The sequence below is a fragment of the Sorex fumeus genome, unplaced genomic scaffold (genome assembly GCF_029834395.1).
Source record: "Sorex fumeus unplaced genomic scaffold, SorFum_2.1 ptg000109l, whole genome shotgun sequence".
Lineage (NCBI taxonomy): Eukaryota > Metazoa > Chordata > Mammalia > Eulipotyphla > Soricidae > Sorex > Sorex fumeus.
In genome coordinates, this window is record NW_026606166.1 from 5,207,945 (window position 1) to 5,235,329 (window position 27,385).

General features: G+C 39.2%; 1 protein-coding gene across 6 annotated transcripts in view; it reads right to left on the minus strand.

Moving 5' to 3' along the window:
• The window catches only part of UACA (uveal autoantigen with coiled-coil domains and ankyrin repeats), a 90,887-nt gene that overhangs the window by 2,060 nt on the left and 61,442 nt on the right, over window positions 1-27,385 (minus strand). For 3 of the 6 annotated variants that reach the window (XM_056134927.1, XM_056134926.1, XM_056134928.1), the window contains exons 6-19: window positions 25,681-25,751; window positions 25,471-25,577; window positions 22,214-22,395; window positions 21,071-21,108; window positions 20,115-20,234; window positions 19,437-19,505; window positions 16,887-16,994; window positions 16,416-16,448; window positions 15,812-15,910; window positions 11,327-11,363; window positions 10,472-10,524; window positions 5,583-8,321; window positions 3,603-3,755; window positions 1,254-1,319 (exon numbers count right to left, since the gene is read on the minus strand). In XM_056134927.1, the coding sequence (XP_055990902.1) occupies window positions 1,254-1,319; window positions 3,603-3,755; window positions 5,583-8,321; window positions 10,472-10,524; window positions 11,327-11,363; window positions 15,812-15,910; window positions 16,416-16,448; window positions 16,887-16,994; window positions 19,437-19,505; window positions 20,115-20,234; window positions 21,071-21,108; window positions 22,214-22,395; window positions 25,471-25,577; window positions 25,681-25,751 (3,875 nt within the window). The remainder of the gene's footprint in view (window positions 1-1,253; window positions 1,320-3,602; window positions 3,756-5,582; window positions 8,322-10,471; window positions 10,525-11,326; window positions 11,364-15,811; window positions 15,911-16,415; window positions 16,449-16,886; window positions 16,995-19,436; window positions 19,506-20,114; window positions 20,235-21,070; window positions 21,109-22,213; window positions 22,396-25,470; window positions 25,578-25,680; window positions 25,752-27,385) is intronic. The other 3 variants (XM_056134930.1, XM_056134931.1, XM_056134929.1) reach the window with 2 other exon arrangements.

Consider the following 27,385-nt stretch of genomic DNA (forward strand, 5'->3'; position numbering starts at 1 on the left):
TAACCAGAGTTGACTTAAACTAAATGTTCTTAGTTAACTTTACGCAGCCAGAAGGCAGGACAAATTTCAGATGCCCACTGCTTTTGTTGTTTTCGCTAGGAGTCAATAGAAAATAATTTCAAATTCTGGAAGCATACTGTTACCTGGAGTAGGATGGTTTGTGACAGTGTGTGTCTTTTGGCCAGTGTGTGCTCTTCCCCCTGGTTCAATCAGTCAGTTCCTTATCTTCTCTAACATACTTTTCCTCCTTTCCATATTCCTATAGTGTCCTCTCCTGAATGTCTTATTTTGCTGTCCACCAAGTTTGTGAAACATACATTTCCCACTGAGTTTATCTCAGGCTCAGGACTCTGGAAGGTTTATTTATTTATTTATTTATTTGTTTTGTGTGGGGTCTTACCTGGTTCCGGGCTTTATTCTGGCTCTCTGGTTGGAGGTGAAGGGGAAGATTTGCTGTGTCAGGGATACAACCAGGACCAGCTACATGCAAGGCAACCATCTTAAACCCTGCACTATCTTTGGGCCCCACATCCTGGGAATTCTTTTTTTTTTTTTAAGGAGGGGTGGGTCTGGGGAGTCACACCCGACCATGCTCAGGGATTACTCCTGGCTCTGTACTTAGGAATTATTCCTGGTGGGGATTAGGGGCCATGTGGGATGCTGGGGATGGAATCCAGGTTGGCCATGTGTAAGCCAAGCACCCTATTTGCTGTATTATTTCTCCAGCCCCCACCCTGGGAATTGTTAATCCTATGCTTCATTGAATTTTCAAGCTCAATAAATATTAATTTCCTAAGAGAACCAATTTATTTTCTTAAATTATTTTAATCCTATGCACATCTAACTTTCATTTCTGTACTCTTAGAAGGGATCCTGAGCTATCAGGATGCAGTGAAGTCCCTTCCACCTCCTCTCTCAGCTGACAGCCCCGTGTCAAAGCAGGGCCTTTGTCTCACAATACCATTAGCGTGTGCTGCCATCATATGTTGCCAAACTGTCTATAAAATGAGTGACAGGCAGATGGAGAGAAGACTAAATTTGAGATGTTGTGGAGCCATATAGCTTTGTAAATTTCTCTTGGAGAAATGCAAGCCATGATTACAAAAAAAAAGGCCACAATTATTTTTAAATAAGCATATGGGGCACAACTGCTTTAAACACCAATGATTTTCACATAAATTTACTTGAAAAAAATTTAAATAGCAATTTTCTCTTTTAACTACCTTCTTCCCAAAGGAGAAGCAATGCGTTACCTGTGCGGCACTAAGAAGATGTGTCCGATAAATCGCAATTACTTCTTGGTGCTGTCTGTCAGCATCCTAGAAATGTGGAGAGACGGACCGGTATCAGCATCATGTTCACAAACACACGAAGGCTATGACAATACTGTCCCAGGGCTGGCTGCTACAAAGAACTGATAGGATGAAGGTATTTCTGCTACCTCTTAGAACAAACAGGTTAGTTGAACCACCAGAGGCAGATTTCTATAACATAACTACAGAACATCACATTTGAAAAAAATATGAGGGGATATTATAAGAGAAAGCAGAGCCATGGAAAGCAATGCCATGGAGCCTCCATGGCAGGAAATGTTCGCCTTAGTAAACATCTAACAAGGTGATATTATGAGACACTTAATCAATACATGCTTTGGATTCCCGCAGAAGTTTCCTGTTGTGTCTTTGTACCCTATCATGCTTGACATTCGGGTAGCCCTTTATGCTACTTTTGGCCCAGAAGCCTTCTCACTGTAGGTGAGAGAAACTCTGGCCGCATCAGCTTGATCTGCAACAGCGTCCACAATCTGGCCTCAAGGTGGCTCCTATGCTCACTCTTTACATGCCCAGCGTTGGACATGCCACTTGCGTCCATTTCACCTCTGTGTCTTTCTTCACATTATTTTCCTTTGCAGGAAGATTCTACACTTTACCTTTTTTTGGTTTTGTTGGTTTGGTTTTTGTTTTGGCACCACACCGAAGGTGCTCAGGGCTTACTCCTGGCTCCTGGCAGGGCTCAGGAGAACATATGGGGTTTCAGGGATCAAACCCTGCCTGCTGCATAAGGCAAGTGGTCTACCTGCTTACTATTGCTCCCATCCCCGAGATTCTCCGACCACCATCAATTTGTAAGTTCAGTTCTAGTTCCCCCTTTCAGAAAGTAGCTCCTACTGTCCCTGTAATTTTTCCTCCTTTCTTGGGGACAAATAACAGTTAGAACCTGGGACCTTATTTCATATTTGATATTGATATTTCATATTTGGTCATTTTAGTATTTGTAGTTACTATCTGTAACTTTATTTCTGCCCTTCTCACTACCCAGAACTCATTTGGGGCAGGAGCTTCAGGTTCTTTACAGCCTGTCAGTGTCCAGCACAGTGTCATGGGCACAATAAAGAAGAAGATATCCCTGATTGCTGAAATGACAGTCACATCCATTTGAACACCAAGTCTGTGGTCTGCTGTGGCTCATATCTGAACACTTTAAAAAGTAGATTCCTTCTCTTAAAAAAACAACTTTTAAGAAATTTCTAAGAATCAGAAAATACTGAAAATAATTTACATTTGACTGGGCTATGTTTTGTTGAACATTTCAACGAGTACTAGATAATTCAGTTTAAACATCGAGCAATTAAGCAGCTCTTATTTTATGGATGAGGAAGCCATAGGAATGAGCTCAGGAATGAGCTCTCCTCTTCGGCTTCTTTCACTAAGTATAGGATATAGAGCCTTATAGACGCATCTATCTGAACAGATGTTTGAACACACAGAGATGTCTTCTCTTATGCCTAGGGATATAAGGTACAAGTCCCTAGGAGTGCCTCTTGTTTTCACATGCCCAGAGGATTGCTCTTACTCTTCCTCCTTTAGTTTGGTAGACCAATATTTCAGAAAGTATGTTGCAGTATCTGGAGTCTCTGGGACCCATGCCAGACTTGGAGCCAGCTATTTAATTTCATGATTACATTCTAACTGGATGGGCAGAGGCGTCCCGTATTTTAATAGATCCTTTCCTAAACAAAAGAGTGGGAGGAACAAAACCTAGTAGGATTGTGATGAAGATAAAATGGGAAGAGAGGGCGGGCAAAACATTTCGTGTGGTGCGTGGCATGAAGTAGGCACCCAGTATGACCCTGCTAATATCTTCTGGCACGTGGGACCACATTCTTGGATCCGAGCAGAGTCACAACTCTGCCTGATTTTCCTTTTTTTTTTTTTTCAAATTTTATTTTATTGAATCACCGTGAGATACAGTTACAAACTGAGTTTCAGTCATACAATGATCAAACACCCATCCCTCCATCAGTGCACATTCCTCACCACCAATCTCCCCAGTTCCCCCCAACCCTACCCCTGGGCCTTTGCCACCTTCCCTCTGACTCTATGGCAGACAATTTCCCCCATACTCTCTCTCTACTTTTGGGCCTTATGGTTTGCAACACAGATACCGAGAGGCCGTCACTTTTGGTCCTTTCTCTACTTTCAGCACACATCTCCCATCCCAACCGATCCTTCCAACCATCATTTTCTTAGTGATCCTTCTCCTGATTTCTAATGAAGCCTTTACAAAGGAGCAATGACAGTGACCCGGGGCCCGTGACTCACAGCCAGCTGCTGCTGCAGAGTCTTCACTTGGAGCTGCAGACTGTCCACCAGCTGGCTCTGCCTCCTACTGGGGCTCCCGCTGGCGTAGGTGAGCTGCGAGAGGCCGTTGAGGGCCTGCTTTAGTCTCTCCACATCGTTAAGCAACTCAGTTATCTTATGGAAAAGAGAGGGGGAGAAAACCAGTGCGGGCGGAGCTTAGAGGATTCACTTGGTCATCTATGATGAACACCTATCACCCAGAAACCATTCATGGAGACCCAACATTTGTCTTTCAGTTTTGAGGCCTAACAGGAACACATGTCACTAACGTTGTTCATCAACAGTATGTACAATCTGCAATCTTTCACTAAATTCCTTACAAAAGCATCATCAAATTAAGAACAAATACACTAAGGTCTGAGTACGATCCCAGTCACCCTAGTTTTAGATTCTCTGTAAGTAATGTACACACACCTTAGGTCATTTGAATTAAGATGGGATTGCTTTCTTCCAGCAAAGTTTGAAAAAGAAACCAGTGTGCCTCATGTAAATATATAATTAACCTATGCACCTTGTTCCTTTCAGGAAGATTTTAGACTATTTTAGAGGAAAGAGGCTGCTTGGAAGAGTAGAATGAGGACAAGCAGGCTTTAAAGTTAGACAGAACTAGTGCTCAATAGCTGTATGAACCTGGCTAATGTCCTTGTTTCTCTGAGTTTTACTTAGCTTCCTAATCAGTGAAAGGGAGCACTTTTCATAGTTAAGAAAACCAACACAATCATGATTATTTGCCTGGCACACAGTATATGCTCAATAAACGGTAACAATTAGGAAGAGATGTTAATGAGTTGCTATAATCATCACATCTTATTGTACTCAGAATCACTTTCCAAATAAGCAAAGAGTATTGAAATCCTGGGTCCTAAAAGCAGATGTGCCAGAAAAGTAGTGTTTGTGACTTGACACTAAGAGGCCTGAGGCTGTGTCTGCTTTACCCCAGAACTAAGCATAGCACCTGGCAAGCAGAGAGTACACTTAGTAAACCACTGTAGGCTGGCTGATGCTGCCTGCCATCACCCTGATGTCTCATTGTCACAGTGCACAGTTTTTGTGACTACCAGCTTTGGAGAAACCGTTGAGCCTCTATTCTGTATGAGAGTGAATGATGAGAAAGAAAGTTAAGCTGTAAACCTGTTCGAAATGAATGGTTGGGAGGACCAACTGCACAGTGTTGATCTGGGAGTGCATCTGTTTCAAATGGACAGCTCAGTGTAACTGTGTTAGGGAGAGAGAGGTCGCCATAGGGCAGGCAGTTTGGACAGTGGAGGAGGAGGAAGGTAAGTGATAAAGTCCTATTCATAAGGATGCTGCTCAGGAGAGAGGAGGCTGGGCATCTGGAGTGAGGACCCAGTGTATAGGATGGGATGGGGGTAGTGTAGCAGGGCCTTGGCATGAGAGACTGCCAGCAGCAAGCATGGCACATTCCCTGGCCTCCTCAACTCCTGCAAGCTCTTAGCTCTCTCTCCATCATCAGATTACTCAGATGCCTAAAACCCACTGGATTTTGACCAGTCAACAATGAAGTAGGTCAATCTGAGTTTCCTTATATTTACTCAATTACAGAGGGGGGAGGAGGAGGGAGAGTGAGAGCAAGTGAGAGAGAGAGAGAGAGAGAGAGAGAGAGAGAGAGAGGAGGTAAAGGTAAAGGCCCTCCCGTTGTTCGTCGATTTGCTCGAGCGGGCCCAGTAACGTCTCCATTGGAGACTTTGTTGTTACTGTGTTTGGCATATCGAGTACGTCACGGGGAGCTTGCCAGAGAGAGAGGAGACTTTACTTTTTTCAATGCTGAGGTTGTTTGCACCCCAGTATTGAAACTGGAAAGAGCCAGTGATCATGGATCCCTTCATTAATGCTTGTGTAATCCTGTCTCAGGAACCCTGCCCTGCAACTGGCAGTTCTGGGGCATCCTCTGCAAAGCCAGGCAGACTGCTGGGTGCCTACCTTATTATCCTTTGCTTCAATCTCTTTAGCAGAATCCTGTATTCGCCTCTGCAACTCCGTGATGGTTGTTAAGGACTTATCACACCGTTCCTGCCGGTCTTTGATTTCCTGCTCAATGCTGAAATGTAGCAATTCTTTCTCATCTTTTGCTGACAGTTTCCTTTTTTGGGCTTGCAAAACCTCCTCACACACTTCTTCATATTTCCTATTCAGATTGGCCAGCTTTTCACTTAGGTTGGAAACTTGTGCCTCCAAATCACTTTTTGTTGCTTTGTATTTGGACAAATCAACCACCTCCCTGGTCTCTAGATTTTTTAAGGCTTGCTTAGTATTCTGCACCTCAGTCTGAAGTTTGGAGACTTCTTGCGTTTTGTTCTGGCTTTCTTCTTCCTTTCTTCTCAAGCTGGCTTTTATGAGTCCCACTTCTTTCTCAAAGGCTTCTTTAATCTGCAAATGCTCAGCCAGGGGCACAGAGGAGTTCTTTTGATTCTCTAACATCTGCTGCAGCTGGGTGACTGTCTGCTGTTCCTTCTCATAACACCGCTGCTTGTTCTTAAGTTCTTCCCTTAGATTCTCAATCGTACCATTCAGAGACTGTTTTAGGGTCTCGACCTGTTCCAGTGTCGCTTGTTGTTTCTGCAGAAGCGTCTGCGCTGCCAAAAGCTCAGACGCCTGTTTGGCATTTTCTCCCACAAGCTTCTCTTTCTCCTTCTTTGCTTCAGTGTGTTTCTCCAACAGGTCTCTGAACTTACTGTTGAGCTCTTCTGTCTTCCTGCTTAAAGCTCTTTCCACTTCTCTAGAATTCTCAGCAAGAAGGTTCTTCTCCCTTACATCCTTCTGCAGACTGAGGATCTCCTCCTTCAAGGCATCGTTCTCTTGCTTGCTTTTCTTCGTCTCTTCCTCCCTGGCCCTGCACCTCTGTGTCTGTTCAGACAGCTGTTCTTTCAGTTCTTTCTCGGCGGCTTTAAATTTTCTCTCACTCTCTTCGAAGCTGATGATGGGTGCATACTTTAACTTGATGCATTCCTGGATGGTGTCGAGTTCCTTCTTCTGGGCTTCCATTTCCGCGTGCAACGTCACAATCTTGGCTTGGCCCTTCTGGTAGTCAGCGAGAATCTCCGCACTTCTATCCTCCACCTTCTTCATGCTCTGATTTACAGCGCTCATCTTCTCCTCGTGCTCCTTCAGGCTAATGTACTCCGCTCTTATTTGGTTTTGGGTGTTTTCCAGGTTTCTTTTCAGTATTTCGTTCTTATCCTTTAAGCTCATGAACTGCTGACTCATGTCTTCCAATTTTTTCTTCACGTCCAGCAATTCTCTGTTGGTTTTATCCAGTGTGTTGCTCAGTGCGCTCTTCACCTCTTCGTGGGTCTTGACTGGCACGTACTGGTTACTCAGAGTCGTTTTCAAGTTAGTGTTTTCAGACCTGAGCGACTGTATTGTCTCTTGGTCTTCCCCACACTTCTTGTTCAGTTCAGAGAACTGTTTTTTAAGTTCAACAATATTGGACTTCAGGGCCTTTATCTCTTTTTCATGCTTCTCGGGCGGTATGAATACAGTCTCCAGGTGACTAACGCTCTTAGATAAATTGTCCTTTTCCCTCAGCAATTTCTCCATTTCCAACTTCTTTTCTGTATACTTCTGTGTTATATCTAAGAACTTTTTATTCAGGTCATCAACAATCGCACCATGGGACCTTTTCATCTCTTCACTTACTTTTAGAGGAACATAGTGATTTTTCATTTCAATCTTTAAGCTATGTACTTGCTGACTGAGGAGATTATTATCCAGACACAACTTTTCCATGTCCTTTTGCAATGTCTGATTTTTCAATGTTAATTCAGTGATCTTTTTCCCAAGCTCCCCAGACTTTTTCTCTGCTATGTTCTTCAGCTGCTCGTGGTCCTCTGGTTTGACATGCTGAGCAAGCTTGGCCTTAACATTCTCAAGTTCTCTCTTTAATTGTCTAATTTCACAGTGCGACTTCTCGTATTCCCTTTCCATCTCGGCGATCTTTCTCGCTTTCTCGTTGATTTCATTAGATAATAAGCTCTTCATGTTTTCGAATTTCTCTGCCGGAATGGAGAGCGACAGCTTTGCCGACAGGTCCTTTAGCTGGCTTTCCACCTCGGTGGCCCTCCTCCACTTTTTTTCTTGCTCCGCCTCGCCCATACTCACGTCTTTCTGCAATTGCTTGTTTTCTTCTTTCAGCCTGCCTTCATCCCTCTTCAGCTCCCCTATTAGCATCTCGTTTTGTCTGATCTGGTTCCGTAACTTGCCCACTTCTGCTGAGGCACCTTCATATTTCGCTTTCATGTCTCTCACCTGTTCCTTCAGGTCCTCCACGAGCCTGTGATTCCCGGTGGCTGCCTCGCTCGTGAGATGCTCTTTCAGGGCAAGAAAATGTGTCTGCATTTGTTTGACTTTTCCTTCAGACTCATACATCCTCTTCTGCACATCTTTCAATGCATCCTCCAGCTGTTTGATCTGCTCATCAGAATCCTCCTTGACGCGTTCACATTCTAAGTTGAGAGCTTTGCACTCGGCCACTTTGTGAGCAAGCTCATTCTGGAGCTGGAGCCGGTCCTGCTTGGCAGACTCGTAGAAGTTCCTCATGGCTTCTAACTCCTTCTTGAGCATCTCGTGTTCAGAATATGAGGCTTGATTGGAGAGGGACAGCTCCAGTGGCCTTAACATAGACCTGCTCTGCATGTGGCCTGGTATACTTGAGGAAGCACACTGCCAAGAGAGGGGGGAAAATCAGTCACCGATGCCTAAAGAAGACACTTACATATCTACCAAGTGTATGTATGGGACATTTCTACATTATCAGTAACTGAGGGTTTCAGATGAGTATGTGAGAAAATTTTTCTTCATAACTCAGAAGTAAGAAAAAACAGCTCTGGGCAAGAGTCCATAATAGGCTCTTAGGGCAGTGATTTTGAAAGTCTGTTCACTGAAGGTTTTCTTTTTTTCTGTCAGAACAAAGAAGGAGAAACAGTTGTCGCCTCTGGCACTAACTTCTCTCCCTTCCCCCAGTCACGACACCTACCCCCACATGAATGTCAACTATCAAAATATAGTTACTAGTTCTATGTTTAATGGCACACCATGTACTCAGAACTTCCAATCCTGAACATCAGAACAAAATAGAGAATTGCCATTCTAAATATGCCAATAACAGAACTATATATTATTTTTCAGTAAGATAGCTGGCCTCTAAGGACATTCGCTATCTCCAATGTAACATCCTGTGTTAGTCATAAAAACACCATCAAAATAAACCCAGTTAGTACGAGTCGTAGAAAGAATAATGTTTAATCAACTCACAAGAAGCGGGAAGTTTTCTTCTCTCAAACAGAAAGATGGGTTAGAAAAAATTTGACAGATGAGGAGCCAGAAAGATAACACAGCAGGTAGGCACTTGTCTTGCATGTAGCCTACTAGCATCCAATCCCCAACACTCCATATGGTTTCTTGAACCCTGCCAGGAGTGATCCTTGAGCACAGGGTCAGAACTAAGCCCCGAGTACCACCAGGTGTGGCCCAAAGACCCAACAAAAACAACAACAAAAAAACCCGAAAGGAAAAAGAGAACTTAGCATATGATCTTAGTACAAAACTTGATTGACATTGTTCTTCTATTAAATGTTATCCAAAAACGTATAACTAAACCTCTCGGTGGAATCATTCATAAATAAAAGACATAATCATGAAAGACTAAATTTTAACTATGTATATTCAGTCTTCTATAATAAGAATCATTTATGAGCACTAAATTATTGATAAAAGCTGTGTGCTATGAGTATATCCCACTACTTTACTATGCAAATATGACTGCTTGCTAAATTTGAACTTTCTTTCTATGGATGGAGAAGGAAAAAAATGAACAACACAGTAATTTTTCAGGCTTGGTCTGCTTCTATATGCTTCGAATTACCAATTACCTTTAGACTAAAACTACTATAATTTACTAACAAGTGACTCGCACAGCTTCACAATTTCCGTAATCTTTATTAGAGTTACATATTTATCTAATCTTCTAACTACATTCAGCTGATGGCCATTCCCTCCTTAGAATCTTAGGAATTTCCAGTTTAAAGCAATTTCAGACATCATGTAGACTAGTTTTCTCTGCCTACACAAGAAGGTATGTTAAAAAAATAACCTTCAAAACCCAACTATTTGTCAATTCTGTAGTACCCAGGAAGTGCTAGAAATGCAAACTGTGTATCACCTGGAAATTAGAAGTAGGAATAGTAACGTAAGAAAAGCACACAATATTACCTCTTAAAAGTTCTATTATCAGGTGATTTTCAAAAAACACACAGAGGCATATATGCATGCATAAATGCAAGGAAAATATATTTCAAAACACAAACAAATAGCAGCTGAATTATTCATAACTGTCTTTCCTTTTATAGAAGAAAGCATGAAGAGTTAACTGATTGTTCTTAATGAATAGAGGTTTACTACAAAAGACAATGAAATTGGAATTCAAATCTCTCATTTAATTCACTGTCATGGAAACACTCCAGAGGGCACCAAATCCAGTGATATCTGCTTTTATTACACTGAACAATACAACTTCTCTCTTTTCTCCTCTTTTCTTTTTCCTTTGTTTTTTGAGCTACCTGGCTGTGCTGAGGACTTAACTCATGGCTCTGTGCTCAGCAGTAACTTCTGGTAGTGCTCAAGTAACATATACATTGCTGGGGACTGAGTCAGAATAGGCAGCAAGCAGGGTAAGCACCTTACCTCTTGTACTGTCTCTCTGGCCCCTAACTTTTCTTTGGTAATAAAAATTATACTCAATGTATACACACTTGATACTGTTTTTTTCTTTTAGAAAGACACAAATATATTTAGAATTTTAAAATAGTGTTTACCTGTGAGTCTGTGGGGAACATCTGACCTTGCTTAAGAAGCATATCTTCTTTTCCTAAAAATGTTATAAATATATTACATCTTACTTTAAATTCCTATGCAAGAGTGGCCAAATATTAGATATTACTTTCCTTCCCTTTAACATTCAAACAAAAGAAAATTGTTGAGTTGTAATAGAATTTTATATTATTCTTGCTCTAAAAGTCCATATTTTTCTTATTAGGTCTATATACTGTAATATATAATATTTTATATATTCTGAATTATATATTAAGTTATGACTGTTACAGGACAAAAGTGCCACAAGATTATAGAATATGTATCTTTTACTCAGTGACAACAGAAATGGTGTGCTTTACAATCTACAGAATTTATATACTGCATTTAGCTAGAGGATAATTTAATATTCCTTGTGAAGCAATAATGAAATTTTCTAAAAATATGTTTTAAAATAGAGAATAAAAGAAAAATATGTATAGTCTTGAAAATCGTTTATGGGACTTCTAATGAATTTTAAAATGCAAATCGATATTGAGACTACATATAAAGATCTCTCCAAATCAGAAAACTATGTTCATGCTTTTTTTCACAAAAGAATGAGCCCCAGATATCAAAAGACAATGTCAACTAATTGACAAGGCAAACTTGGCAATTTATACAGTCTATAATTTAAAAATCTAGGAGGTAAAGGGAGTAAGAGCTTCAAGGATTATCAAATTTTACACTAGAAGCTATGTTAACCATCTTAACCTCCTCCGAGACCCATGCCGAGGCACAGAAAGACAAAATCTTTTGGCATAAAAAACTCATCTTTGCTTTAACTGGATGAACTGTAATGAGAAACAATTTCTACTTACGGTTACTGTAATGGATCCCTGATCCTAAATGATCACCCTGAAATCAGAAAGATGCATTACCATACTGCTTCATTTTGTTAAATTCAACATCTATTTTAGCTCAGAATGGTCCAATCATTAACACCACATTTCAGCATTCCTTGTTCCTCCTGAGTATCATATTCTACTCAAACCCACAAAGAGATACAACACGAGCAACAATTAGGAAGATCAGCTGGGAATAAACTACTTCACTAAGCACTTTAATAAAATCACCCAAGTGTTTCAAGGAAAAACTTCACAGAGAGAGAGAGAGAAAGAGAGAGAGAAATATAGGTGAGTTCCAAATGAACCTGAGTAACTTTCAGTCCAGTCTGCTACTTCTTTACCTCAAGAGGAAGAAGTCCCATTCATATAAAGTACTCATTTTCCTTTACCACTGTTGGGGGTGGGAGCCCTTTCTCACAGGCTGTGAAATAATAGCTTCTTTCAGAATTTTAAAATACCCATTACCTCTGAGGGCAAAGGGGGAGAGAGAGAGAGAGAGAGAGAGAGAGAGAGAGACAGACAGACAGACAGACAGACAGACAGAAAATAAAACCAAGTCAAAGACCTACACACAATAATAAATCTATCAAAGCATTATCATTAGAAAAAAGAGAATAATAAAGAAACTTCAGATAGCCTGAATCAAGATAAGATTAGATTGCTCATTTCCCCAAGTAAGCCAAATATAAATAATCTAACACAAATTAAAATATCATAACCTCAAAGGCAAATATAAACTTATATGCAGTTTGTGTTTGTGTATTTATGTGCTTAGTACTAAAAGCTGTGTGTCAAACTTGGAGCAAGATGACCATAATAAGAACAATAAAATTTATTTACATGACTAAATTAATGCCACTTCTACTAATCATTTTAAGTAATCATGGGAAAACATCTGTAAGCTTAATTAAGTTCTTTATCCTATGTAATGGGCTGGAGCGATAGCACAGCAGGTAGGGCGTTCGCCTTACAAGCGGCCAGCATGGCCGACCCGAGTTCGATTCCTCCGCCCCTCTCGGAGAGCCCGGCAAGCTACCGAGAGTATTCGATATGCCAGACACAGTAACAACAAAATCTCCAATGGAGACGTTACTGGGCCCGCTCGAGCAAATCGATGATCAACGGGAGGGCCTTTACCTTTTTACCTTTACCTATCCTATGTAATATTTAATACTAAAGGTAAAGGTAATAAAATAAAATAGAATAAAAATGAGTATGATCAAAATGATGACCTGGTCAAGAACTGAATGTTGAAAGTAGGTAAAGGGACAAACAAACACTGTCCTCCCGTTGTTCATCGATTTGCTCAAGCGGGCCCAGTAACGTCTCCATTTTGGGACTTGTTGTTACTGTGTTTGGCATATTGAATATATCCAGATACTCTCGGTAGCTTGCCGGGCTCTCCAAGAGGGGCGGAGGAGTCGAACCCATATTCATGATAATCTTTCAGCGTCTGTATCGCAAACCATAACCTTCAAAGGGAAAAAGAAAGAGAGAGAAGTCCCTGCCATAGAAGCGGGGGTTGGGGGTCGGGAGGGAAACTGGGGGTATTGGTGGTGGGAAATGCACACTGGTTAAGGGACAGGTATTGGAACATTATATATCTGAAACCCAACAATGAATAACATTGTAATTGTTATCTCACTGTGATTCAATTAAAAATTAATTAAAAATTTAAAAAATATGAGTATAACAGGTTTGGGAAGAAATCCCAGTTACACTGAATGAGAAAGTTACAATAAAGTAGACATATAATCTGATCCCAGCTGTTGAAGGTGTCTGTAAGACAAACAGGTAAGGTCTGAACGGGGACCATCAGGTATTAAGAGAGCCAGAATGAGAGGTGCTTTTTAGTTTTTGTTAGAATTATAGTTTCCAGGCTGGAGCAATAGTACAGTAAGGCGTTTTGCACCCCGCCCACCCGGGTTCAATCCCAGGCATCCCATATGGTCCTCCAAGCACTGCCAGGAGTAATTCCTGATTACAGAACCAGGCGTAACCCCTGAGCATCACTGAGTGTGACCCCAAAAAAGCAAAAAATAAATAAGCACTGTAGCACTGTCCTCCCATTGTTCATCGATTTGCTAGAGTGGGCACCAGTAACATCTCCATTGTGAGACTTGTTGTTACTGTTTTTGGCATATTGAATACGCCATGGGTAGCTTGCCAGCCTAAATAAATAAAAATTTAAAAAATATAAATATAAATGGAAACTATGGTTTCCATTTTTCTAAAAGATTTATTATGTGATAAGAAAAGTTATTTTTCTCTTGTTTATTATAAGTAGCCTTTTGAAAAATAAGGGACTTGACTCTTAAGAGTCTCCTTTTAGAAAAAAGCCACACATAAATGGGATCCAACTAAAGGTGTTAAATTTTATTCAAAGGATGCACACATACATCTGTATTTTCTTAGACAATTCAAAATATGAAACTAGCATTGAGTTAAGAGTTAAGAGCACAGAATTACAAGACTGTCTGGGTGCAAGTTCTGCTGGTTATACTTACAAACCTATTTAAAAACAGCTTGGTTTCCTCACTTAGAAAGTGCAATAATAAAAACCCCTCTAAAGAGTGGCTGAGTTTGTCATACACGTAAAGGGCACAGAATGGAATCTGGTAACGTGGTCTGTGCTATGAAAGATGTGAGCTCTTGCTAGTTTAGAAAGTAACTTTCAAAAAGTCTTCAAACATTGTGCAAGAGATAGCAGCCACTTGTAAATGTGTCTCTGATATTTTGGGTTTAAGGGGTGCTGCACGTGGCAGTGCTCACGCTCTGTTTCCAGCTGTCCAGGGATCACTCCCAGGGTGCTTAAGGGGCACATGTGGTACTTGTGATTGAGCCCAGGGACCCTGATGCTTAAAACTGTTTCTGAACAATCTTCAGAATTCAGCCATATAGATATTAGAAACAATTTTTCCATTTACTGTGCAAAAATGTATCAAGGAATAACTCATCTGCAACAAAGTATACAAATACTAAATGAAGAGTGCAATGAATCTTTGCCTCTGTATGCCTTGTAGAATCAACCTAGGTCAAGATACAGAACATTCCCAGCTTAGAAACCCTCCTAATCAGTAACACCCTCCCCCCGCCCCCCTTCCCAATAAAGGCAAGCCTCTCTTCTCATTTCTGTCACCACAGCTAAGTTTCATCTGCTTCTGAACTCCATATGAAAGGAATCATGCATTATACACTTGGAGTCTGATTTAGCTCATGCCACACTACCCGAGTAAGCTTCATCCATATTTTTACATTCTCTCTCACAGCTGCACAGATATTTTTATTTACAAAGAAGAAAAATTTTTGTTATGTTATATATGTGTGTGTGTTTTTATGTGTGTGTATAAGAAACTTTTTATCTAGTAAACACTAGTTTTGCTATAGACTTGCTAATTCTATTCCACAATTCAGGTAAAGATCACATGGAGTCAGCCATCTTCTTCAGTGAACCCAGATGAACACATATGAAATATATATGTGTATATATATGTGTGTACAAATATACATGGTGGCCTTCCCGTTGATCGTCGATTTGCTCGAGCGGGCCCAGTAACGTCTCCATTGGAGACTTTGTTGTTACTGTGTCTGGCATATCGAATACTCTCGGTAGCTTGCCGGGCTCTCCGAGAGGGGCGGAGGAATCGAACTCGGGTCGGCCATGTTGGCCGCTTGTAAGGCGAACGCCCTACCCACTGTGCTATAGCTCCAGCCCACAAATATACATATATATATATATATATATATATATATATATACATGTCCTTGCAAAATAAAACTGTGCCGTTAGTGGTGGGGAGAGTGGCCCCATTCAGCAGGGGGTGGGGGAGGGGGCAGTGACAAGAAACGGAACGTACTGGGGATGTTTGTGCCTTGATCTGGGTGTGTTTAAATTGTGAAAGGCTTTGTCCCATATACTTTATCACGTGTGTTCTTCAATAAAAGGTTGTTTTTTTTTTTAATGGCTCCAGTAAAACTAAAAGTTAATTGATTCCACCACAGACAAGTATACTATCTGAGTCTCATTATTACTACTCTCGAGAAGTGCCCTAATTAATCCATGGATGCATTATATGGATTCTCTCTTTCCGAGTTAATCCTGGAAATACCAGTATTCATTCATAAAACTTTGCTGGTGTTGCCACTATAAATATTCAAACTTATAAGCAAACATATGCAGTTTTGAAAAGGTGACAGAGAAGAGGATGCTGGGGAAGAAAAAAGTAAAATGAGCCAAATGATAGTTACATTTCAATGATCTCCTTTAACTTTTCTAACAACTTTGGAGAAAGGAATAATTACCCCAATTTTACCAAACAGGCAATAAGCTCAAAGACTATGTAAAACTGCTCAAGCTCTCATTATAAAGAAGAAAGTGATCCAAATTCCAGTTGGATTCCAAGCCTTTACCACCGCCCTTCTGAATTCTATGGAATAATTTATTTACACTTTCAATACCTCAAAACACTTAAATCTACTTTTCAGAGCCTCAATAGTTCTTAAGCTTTCTTCCTGCTGTTTTTCTTTAGTTGCCAAAAGTGACTTCAGCTTTTCTTTCTGAAATGGAAAGGAATAAATTCATAGCAAAATCAGCTGGTGCTTGAAATTAGTTTAAAATTGTGTTCTAGAAGATGTACATTAGAATTAAATTGAAGACCAGAGTTAACAAAATGTCCAATCTGGTGAATTTTTAAGTATTAGTTGTCTTGATAATTTCCAAAAATTACTAATAGAACATACAATATAGATAAATAATATTATAAAATTCAAATTACTGTGTTTTGGGTACTGCTTTTTCAGACATTTCCTTATATTTAGAACACTGCATCTTTTCAGAAAACATTTCCGAGTAAATGAGACATGCAGTGGCAATAACAACAAAATGCCCAGAATAACTAAGCCACCACACTCAAAGTGTTAATTTTAACAGTCACATGCAGGCTTTGGTTCTTAAGCAGAAATGAAATCCTCATCTCCATGTTGGTTCAGGAATTAAGCTCCTGCAATAACATCTTTAGTTCACATGAAATTGAATAGCTTAAAAGTAAATTCATCATCATACCTCCCTCTGCAGATCATCAGCAACCATAATTTCCTAAATTCAAAAAGAAAAAGTTTATTTTTATTCTGGAAAGTATGAATGGTTTGACAACTATCTTTTCTTAGAAGACTAGCATAGCTTTACAATTGGGAACAAAGATGTGAGAAGAAAGTGTCTATTCTATCACAATGTTCAGAAATACACTGAATTCTCCTGAAAAGCCATCAAAGATTAACTCCTACTTGTTCTTTCTTCTTCAGAGGACTCAAATAGAACCAGACACCAATATATTCTCTGTGCTAAAGTTTGATATTAGTTTGATATTAGATATGTTTCACACAAGGACCTACAAGATATTACTCTCTCCAAGGAAAATGACTTGATCCCATTCCTTTAACACCTAAAACCACGATTTTGACATTATGGTATTGACATTATCATTAGAAATATTAAAATAGCTTTGGAATTCTTTCCTATTACACAATCATTTACCTCATTGAGCTGTAGTTGTAAACCATTGACCTTATCCAATAATATTCTCTGTTCTTGCTGAATTTTTCTTAACCTGTCTTTCAAATCTTCATTTTCAATCTCCAGGTCCTTAAATTGCAAAAAAAACCAGGTTCTAAACCAGTCTTACAAGAGCAATTCTTGTGTAAGAATTTTTTTTTTTTGCTATCACATACAAATATGTACACATATTTCTTACTTTAGGTACAATGAAAGAAGAGTTTCAATGATAATTAAATGATTTAAAATCTGTCACTGTTCTCTCGTTGTTCATCGATTTGCTCGAGCGGGCCCAGTAACGTCTCCATTGTGACAATTGTTACTGTGTTTGGCATATCGAATACGTTATGGGTAGTGTGCCAGGCTTTGCCGTGCAGGCAAGATACTCTTGGTAGCTTGCCGGGCTCTCCAAGAGGTGCAGAGGAATTGAACTCAGGTCAATTCCATGATGGCCAATTGCAAGGCAAATGCCCTACCCACTGTGCTATCGCTCCAGTTATAAATAAATTATTTTTATCCAGATCAAGGCCCTCCCGTTGATCATCGATTTGCTCGAGCGGGCCCAGTAACGTCTCCATTGGAGACTTTGTTGTTACTGTGTCTGGCATATCGAATACTCTCGGTAGCTTGCCGGGCTCCAGATCAAAAATAATAAAATTATACATGTTAATTATAAGTACATAAAAGACCAATATTTCAAATTAGAAAAACAAACACATTATTGGAAATAGAAAATAACAATATTTTGACTCGAGTTTGTGAGACTATTCTAATGCTTTTGTGAAACTAATCATCATGTCAGTCCTCAGATAATATACTTAAGGCTCTAGCATAAGGCTACCACTCATTTTCTTAATACTACATTGAAAAAATCACGAAAATACAAATAAAATGCTTTGGTTTTGCCATTTGGAAAACAGCTACTCAATTTATGTCTTAATGGTATGTAGTTATAAAATAAACCACCCTTTGAGCCGCGGGTGGGGGCGGCAGGGACCTCATGGGAAGGGGGGCGTTCTGGGCCGTCCTTCACGCCCGACCGAGGTCACCATCTGCCCCCCACGAGCGGCTCTCTGGCACAGCCACGGCCCCGGACGCACAAAGTCTTAGCACAGAAAGCCACCCGCTTGGAGCAGAAAAGCAAATGGACTATGTGTTAAACCGCGCCAGCATGCCTGCCCGGAGGGGAAAGGGTGTTGCCCCATTCACCCTCTCCTCTCTGGAAAGAAAGATGGCGGCCGCACGGGAGCCTTGTGGACAGCAGGTTTGAGCCGCGGGTGGGGGCGGCAGGGACCTCATGGGAAGGGGGGCGTTCTGGTCGTACTTCACGCCCTACCGAGGTCACCAGCTGCCCCCCACGAGCGGCTCTCCGGCACGGCCACGACTCCAGAGCACAGAAACCAATCTCTTAACTATCTAACTTTTAATAGAAATACTTCCAGGGTTAATAAGTGAAACAGCAGAAATCCAGAACCGCGCGGCCGCTATTGCGGCCATGCGACATCATTGTATTCTTAAACCCAGCTGTAGAAAGCAAATCATTTCACAGCGCCATTTCAGCATGTCTGATTGGGGGGGTGGGGGTCGTAAACTCTAAACAATAATGGTGCATCTTCTATCGAAACGATGTATCTAGTCAAAGTAGATAGAGTATTAACTAGAACTCATCTGCCTCACAGGAATTGGGAGGGGTGGGAGGTGGGGTTCTAATGGGGTTCCCGGTTAAAAATAAGTATTGGTAAAGGGAAATGTGTTTGATATTTACATGACTGAGACCTAAACCCGAAAGCTCTGTAACTTTTCCCACAGTGATTCAATAAAGAAATAAATTATAAAAAGAAATAAATAAACCACTTAATTATGAATTCTTTCAACATAATAAGAGTGCTCTTTACATGTAGACAAACATAAAAAAGTTCTTTCTGGTTAATAAAACTATTTTTATTAATCAAAATAAATATTTTTTTAAAAAAGATTCACTTTTTATTTACATTAGAAATAATATAAAATTTCCTTAATTATCTTTTAAAATTTATTATAGTTCAGTTAACATTATTACTAGAGTATTAAGACTTATGATTTTTATATATAAAGTCATTGCATCTTCACCACCACCAAGGTACCCATGACTGTCCTTAGGTTACATCTAGTGCTTAAGCAGAGTAAAAATGCTTTCAAAGTTGATTTTGTATTTTACTTATAATAACAATCATCATTTTATCAATATAATTTTTAATGACTATAAATTTTGGTATAGAATTCCAAACAGATATAATAAGTAAAAATTATATAAACTTGTTACTTATTTGCTCCCTAATAAATGTTTTAAAACTTTTCTGCAATATATACTCATTCAAGCATTTAAAACTCAAATATCAAAATTCTTTCAGAAGGGATTAGGCAAAGCTAAAGAGTCACAAAACATAATAAATTGTTCTCTCTCCAGCCCATTCTCCTCTCTTTTCCACACTATGTGACAAATACCAGATTTCTCTGCAAAGGAAAGTACAAAGCTTCTTTTTTCCTTTTTACCTGAGTGTTTTGATGATCCCTCTGATTTGACTTCATATTTACTTCATCTAGAAAGTGTGTCAAATTTCGCTTTGGTAAAACATGAAAACATGACTTAGCAAGTATGAAACAGAATGAAACAGAGCAAATATAAAACAGTATGCACATTCTCCTCAAGAGGCATTATGCCAAATTAATTTATTTTTAAATGTATTAAATTTTAAAATTAAATATTTCATTTTGTTGTACAGAACAAAAATTGTATTTTATTATAATATAAACCTTATATTAAATTCTGTTGTACAGAACACAAGGTGGCAGTATTTCCACTTAAAACTCCAACGAAAGAAACTTTTTAAGAATATAGGTTCGGCTTTTAAAAAACCAAGTGTAATTTATTTTTAGCACTGTCACTGTCACTGTCATCCTGTTGTTCATCGATTTGCTCGAGCGGGCACCAGTAACGTCTCTATCCATCCCTGTCACGTGCTAGTGTAGCCCAATGGCATCAGCTTGCTCCAGGAATACAAAGTGAGACTTGTTACTGGTTTTTTTTTTTTTTTTTTTTGCGAGTCACACCTGGCGATGCACAGGGGTTACTCCTGGTTCTACACTCAGGAATTACTCCTGGCTATGCTCAGGGGACCATATAGGATGGGAATCAACCCGGGTCAGATGTGTGCAAGGCAAATGCCCTACCTGCTGTGCTATCGCTCCAGCCCCAGTTGTTACTGTTTTTGGCATATCTGAATATGTCACGAGGAGCTTGCCAGGCTCTGCTGTGCGGGCGGGATACTCTCGGTAGCTTGCCAGGCTCACCTAGAGGGATGGAGGAATCGAACATGCGTTGGCCCCGTACAAGGCAAACGCCCTAACCACTGTGCTATTGCTCTAACCCACCAAATTCTTAATAAACTAATATTCATTCCTTGATGTTAAAAATAAAAACTCAAAATTGGTATTCCGAACTTTAAGTCTCAAATGCTGTGTTCTTTACTTCTTACTTGCCCCTAATAGTGAGCATCTTGGAACTACTAAGGCAGGCTAGGGAAAAAAGTGTCTATGGCCTCAGGTTAAAGTCATCATTTAAGAATCTCAACAAGGTCCAATATCTCATACTTGACAACATTTTTTTAAATGTTCACTGGAACACTAAATGCTTGAAACGAACTGTAGAATGAATAACTTTGTAAATCACAGTGTTTTTTTTTAATTATAGTGTTTTTAATAAAAATTACTTTTTAAAAAAATCCATTAACTTGGGGCTGGAGAGGTATTCAGCAGGTAGGCCACTTGCCTTGCATGTGGTTGACTGAAGTTCGATTTCTGGCACCCCATTTGGCCCCCAAATCCACCAAGGAGTGATCCCCAAGCACAGGGAGAGCCAGAAGTAAGCCCTGAGCACAGCCAGATGTGATCCAAAACCAAAAACAAATCCATTGACTCAAGCTAAGTGATAATATTAGAGAATATTAGAGAATATTCTTTATTGTTAAGTTCTATGTGGGCATGATTAACTGAGGAGAGAGAACAGCATGCATTTACACTCAAGACACTTATATGTTATCATTAGCTAAATTTAATTTTACTTCAATTAAACTCAATTATTAAATTTACACAATACATATAAATAAAAACCTAAAATTAAGTCCTACCTGTTGTAAAGATGGCCCTTTCTTCCAAGGTTCTTTCCCTAAAAGTTAAAGAGATGAGAAAGAGGATCAATGAAACAGCAGGTTACCCTGAATATATATGTATTCATATAATTTTCAATTAAGTAAACATGGGAGATTATTTTAACATCAGTGTCCCAGTGGAAATAAACAGCTTCCATGGTTATGGGTACTAGCCTTGGACATTAAAAAAAAAAACTTATCAAATATGAGTTTTAACTTATTTTGTTTTCAGTTAAAATAGCTGTAATAATTTATATAGGCCTATCAATATGACCTAGTTTGTTTTTAATGCAACAACAATCAGGTAGGTAAATATACAATGCTAGGGAGGAAATGCAAGGAAAGATAAAAACTTTGAGATACCTTTAATTGAAAGATAATTTGTCAATGTAAGTTTAAAAAATCTTGAAAGAAATGTACATATTCTAAAACCCTAGTAATTCAATTTCTAGGAACTAGCCCAAAAGGCAAAATAAAAATATGTTAAAATATTTATGTATAGGGCAGTTACTAAAATGTTATTTATATCATTAAAAAACAACAATTTATATAACATCTATAGGAAACTGGTTAATTAAATGAAATCAAACCTAAGGAATTTTGTGCAACAGTGAAAATCACTCTTGAGAAAATATTACACATAAAAACAATATGCCCAGGAAAAGATGGGAAAGATTTTTGTCCTCCAAGTAGGAAGAATAATTTTATTTGTTATGGTTTTATGCATTTTCTAGTGACTCTTAAGCATAAAAAAATACTTGGCACAAGTTTTTGATAACTATTATTTGGATGTTTTATATATACATTTGAAATATCTTTTAAATCGTCCAATGTAAGAGTTATGAGCTTTACCCTTCTCATAGGAAAAAGGGGAAAAAACACCGTATTGGCACCTTTCTCCTTAGTTCTTAAATCACCCACAGTCTAGTCGACTCAATAAACTAGACAATCTGACACACAGACTGCCTCAAGACAAACGACTATCCTGTAAAAATGTCAAGCCCGGGTATAAAGGAAGACAAATAAACACTGTTCGTCAGTAAGGTGTGTCCCTTCTTTCAAATGGCACATCTGCCCTCTAAGCTTCTCAAGCACTCTTATCTAGTCACAGAAACCCATTACCTTTGTACGTATTTTCTGAGGCATTTTTCAGTAAGGTGAGAATGTCCAGATTGTCACCAATCCTTGCATAGTAAGAACAATCATTGCCAAGGGCGTCCAGCAAAGTGACATCAGCACCGTTTTTAATTAAGACTTCCACAGCATCTCTGCAGCCATACTCACAGCCCAGCATGAGAGCAGTTCTAAGAGGAAAACAGAAGAATAAAAGACCCTGAGAAAGATGCAAAAAAAAAAAAAAAACAATTCATAAATATTCTTTGAGGAGCTCCGTAAAGGACAGATATTTCTTTCAAATATCATACTTGGTACAGAAACCAGTTCTTGTTCACATCTTTATCTTAGTGTAACTTCACCACTTTCATAAAATATTTGCTTTGTGTCTTAGTTTACAGAGCTAAAAACTTACACCAGCCCCCTCAAAACTTAATATTTTTGTTACTTCTACTCCCAAACTAATTCTCTTCATTCCAGTCTATCAATTCCTGACAAGCAAATTACCACAAAAATCTCGCACAACTGATGCTGTTATATTATTTGCACAAAATCTATAACAAAAAACTATTCGAGTTATTTTCATAAACCTTAGCAGGAAAACTTACTCAACAAATACTTTCTTCTCAAGAAAAGAATTCAAATCCTTGTCCTAATTTTTCTTTTCACATCTTCACACTTAACTTAAAATCTGTATCCTCAAACAACTCTTAAATTAACTCTAGTAAATGAATCACGGCTTTATTCTGTCACGGCAGAATCATCAGCATGTATACAGTTTGTAGTATATATATATAAGTAAATAGCAATAATGCTGTGAGACAACTGATCCACATCCTTTGTTTTTACTTCTGAGAAATCAGTGCATAATGAAATCAAGTGACTTTTTCCCTCTTTAACTCAGCTGTTGAATTTTTTGAAAGAAAAGGATTCTTGTTTTTGCTATTTCTCTTTAAGACTCTCCTATAGTTGCAATTACACAATTTTCTAAACATAGCTATTAATAAAGAATTTGTTGCTTAGGGAGTAAAGGCCCTCCCGTTGATCATCGATTTGCTCGAGCGGGCCCAGTAACGTCTCCATTGGAGACTTTGTTGTTACTGTGTCTGGCATATCGAATACTCTCGGTAGCTTGCCGGGCTCTCCGAGAGGGACGGAGGAATCGAACTCGGGTCGGCCATGTTGGCTGCGTGCAAGGCAGACGCCCTACCCAGGAAAATGCTATAGATAGAACAGAAAGAAAGCCTAATTTGCTGTATAGTCCAGTGCTTCCTACCTTCCTGTTTCTGGGTCACACCTGGAAGTGGTCAGGGCTTACTCCTGGCTCCATGCTCAAGGGTCTCAAAAATTAGCACTAATAAGGCCAGCTGGTAAAGCGCTTGCCTTGCATATGGCCAGCCTAAGTCTGATTCCAGCAGCCCATATATCCTGTGAGCACTGCCAGGAATGATCCCTGATTGCAGAGTCAGGACTAAGTCTTGAGAACTGTTCATTGTGGTTCAAAAACAGAAAAAAAAAAATGTGTGTAAGTATGGTAAAGTAAAAAAATGTAAGAATTTTTTAAAAAATTTGTTTGTGTTTTGTGTATTTGTTTTTAAGTAATATTATAAAGTGAAAATTCTGTTCAGCATATCATATCTTAAATAGCAATACATCTTGGATATAAGCAGGAAATTTCTGCATACTAGTATTAATCTGCAGATATCAATCTGCATGCCCACAAAAAAACCATTGAATAGAGACTATACACTACTCAATACCCTCCTGCATTTGTTTTGGTAAAGTTTCAATTAAAAAGAAACAAACAGGGGGCTGGAGCAATAGCACAGTGGGTAGGGCATTTGCCTTGCATGTGACTGACCAGGGTTCGATTCCCAGTATCCCATATGGTCCCTGAGTACCACCAGGGGTAATATCTGAGTGCAGAGTCAGGAATAACCCTTGTATATAGCCGAGTATGACCCAAAAAGCAAATAAATAAATAAAGAGACACAAACATACTTGAACAATCTAAGATAAATGAAAAGACAAGCCATTATACATGGATTAATTAGATCATCCCTCTCTGATTAAAAATAACATTAAACGATAAAATTTTTTAAATGTTAAAATTTAAAATAACATTTATATTTAATTATAGCCATGCTTGAAACCAGATTATAGAAACTGCAAAAACAAAGTAAACAAAATCACTTTCTTAATAATCACATTATGATTTAACTGCTTAAGAATTTCCTTTTTTTGAGCTGTCTAAACAATAAAAACAAATGTCATAAAATATGACATCTAAAGACTTTTATTACACTTACCAACTTCCAACAAATTACAGTAGGATGCATGTTTAGATGTAAAGAATAAAATTAAGTAAAAAAATTTTTTATAATAATAATCATTTTTTATATTTTTTATAATAATACTCCCAATTTACAAAATTATAAAACTTAACTAGTGAAATATTTAACCAGTGAAATACTAGTGATTTACAATATTGCAAAACTTAACTAGTGAAAGGAGATATATTTCACATATTTTGCTGTCAGGAACGTTGAGACCTAAAGCATCAAAATAACAATAGCTCTAGTAATAATAGAGATATTGCTACACATAGCAACAGAGTTTATGAAAGACAAATCTAGAGAAGGGGGAAGGGAGAATTATAGACAGAGTTACTAGTGCATACTAACAAAAAATAATGTAAAATATAAAAATAACCTCAGGGAATTCTGAGGTAGAGAACAAACTCAGTTTTGGTGAAGGAATTAGCCTGGTGCCCGGACAGGGTATGAAATAAAAAGACCTTCAGAACGTCTATTGTGGGACATAGCCAGCTTCAGCCCACTACACAACCACTTTAGTAGTGCATCTCATGTTTCACTAATGAAAACACACATACAATGTAAACGGACGCTGCTCTATGCTTGCCTTATTTCTTATCTGCACCCATTTGATTGAAGACTTCTTAAAACCTTCACATGACTGGGATGCCATTCCTCTTTCCCCTCAGTTCTCTGACCAGAAAACAAGCCCTCATACGTGTTTTATTCAACATGTGCCCTCTCATTTTCCTTTACTTCCCTCAGCTTCTTTCTTAAGCCCTCCTCTGGTGGGGATCAGGAGTGGGGGAAGTGGGGAGGATGGGGATTAGAAGTGGGTGCTAATTCCAAGGAAGAGGGGAGCCAGAGGAAATCAAAGGCCACGTCTCAGCAGCTGTTTCACGATCACTGCGCATGCAGCTGATGTCTGGAGAGCTGTGATAACGGAATTACCTGTTTTGTTTGTCTTTGGAGTTAATGTCCGCCCCTCTATCTATCAGCAGTTGACATATTGCTGGCCTACACATCTGAGTGGCTAGAACAAGCGGTGTCCGCCCATCCTAAGCAACAAGAAAAATAAAACAGCATCAAGACAATCAATCTCCCCAAACGTGAAGGTGACAATACCCGAGCTGAAATGAGAGCGAACCCAGGCGGACTTACCACATCTTTCACGTTCACTGAGGCGCCGTGGTCACACAGGAGCTGGATACTCGAAGGACAGTCTGCCATAGCTTCCAGAGACAAAGGGAAACAGCAAGCATTGGTCAGATTCATGAGAAGTTTGCAAGGTCCATGCTGAGCATCAATCCTCTCATTTTTAAGTTTCCAAACTTCCAAACTTCACAGCCTTCACTTTGAGTGTAGCCTAATAAGCCCAACTTTCTATCCAGATGCTCATTAGACAAGATCATCTAATAAATTTGTACAATCTGGGAGGACCCAGGAATACTGTCATAATGTAAATTACCCAAAAAATTACTTCTATTCTAAGAGCAGATTCAGATAATTAAAAATCAGAATACATTTTCCATTTACATATTTAAACAAGGCTATAACTAAATTATTAAGGTTCTAGTTTATTTTTTTCTTAAAGAGTCAGATTTTTTTTAATCTGGAAAAGTCATACAAACAAAGCATGGCTCTGATAATTAATATTTCTTTTTTAAAGTATAACATCACAACGTCTCCCTTAAAGATAGAAAGTATGGTCATTTTTAATAAAATTTACATTATAAAAATTGCATGACGCTTCTCCTGTGACCATCACTAGAACTCATAATTGTATCATTAAATTAATAAAAAGGGCTCGAGCGGGCCCAGTAACGTCTCCACTGGAGACTTTGTTGTTACTGTGTCTGGCATATCAAATACTCTCGGTAGCTTGCCGGGCTCTCCGAGAGGGGCAGAGGAATCGAACTCGGGTCGGCCATGTTGGCTGCGTGCAAGGCAGACGCCCTACCCGCTAGGGCCAGAGGGATAGTGTAGGGGTTAGGGCCTTGCATCCCACTAACCCTGGTTTGAATCCTCATTACCACATACGGTCCCCCAAGTACTGCAAGAAGTCACTCCCAAGCAAAGTCAGAAATAGCCCCTGTGCACCACCAAATGTGGCCCAATTACACACTACACATACACACATGCACACACACACACGCGCACACACACGCACACACACATTGTAAAATTGGATTGTGTTTATATTTCCCACATATTTTTTTTCTAAAGTCATGTGAGTTAATAACAGAGTATTAGAACAGTGTTTTTTAGTGTGAAATTCAATAGAAGAAAATCAAAGACCCGTATTAGAAAATAAAGCAAAATTTCATTCTAAAGTCCTTCATTCAGTAAGGGTATCACATAAAACTTGTAATCAACCTTCATAAAATGACAACCTGAAACTAAAACATTAAGGTGAGAATTAAACAAATAACAACCATTTGGGCCTAATTATAAACACCAATAAGAAATGTAAAGCATGAAAGTCCAGAGTATCCTAAAACACAAAGTACTAAGAGTTGGCTGTGCAGTGAGCTCACGTCCCTCTCGCCGGCCAAGGTAAGGACATGGTGCTGGGCACAGGCCTGCTCAGAGAGGTCAAGTCCTGCATCTGTCCTGCAGGCAGGTGAGACAGACATGCCCATGGAATCTGGCCCAAGTGATGTCAGCCAGCTTCTGAGCCTAAGGCTCTAAGAAGTGGGTGTATCTTGCCATAATCATTTCCTTCTTGCAGCAGAAAAACACAAGAGTCTGCTCTCAGCTGCCCCAGAAATCAAGGCCGAGACTCCTGGATGATAGAACTTAGCATGGAAGAAAATCTGGGTCCCTGAGTGACCACACAAAGCAGCGACACAAGCCAAACTGAGGA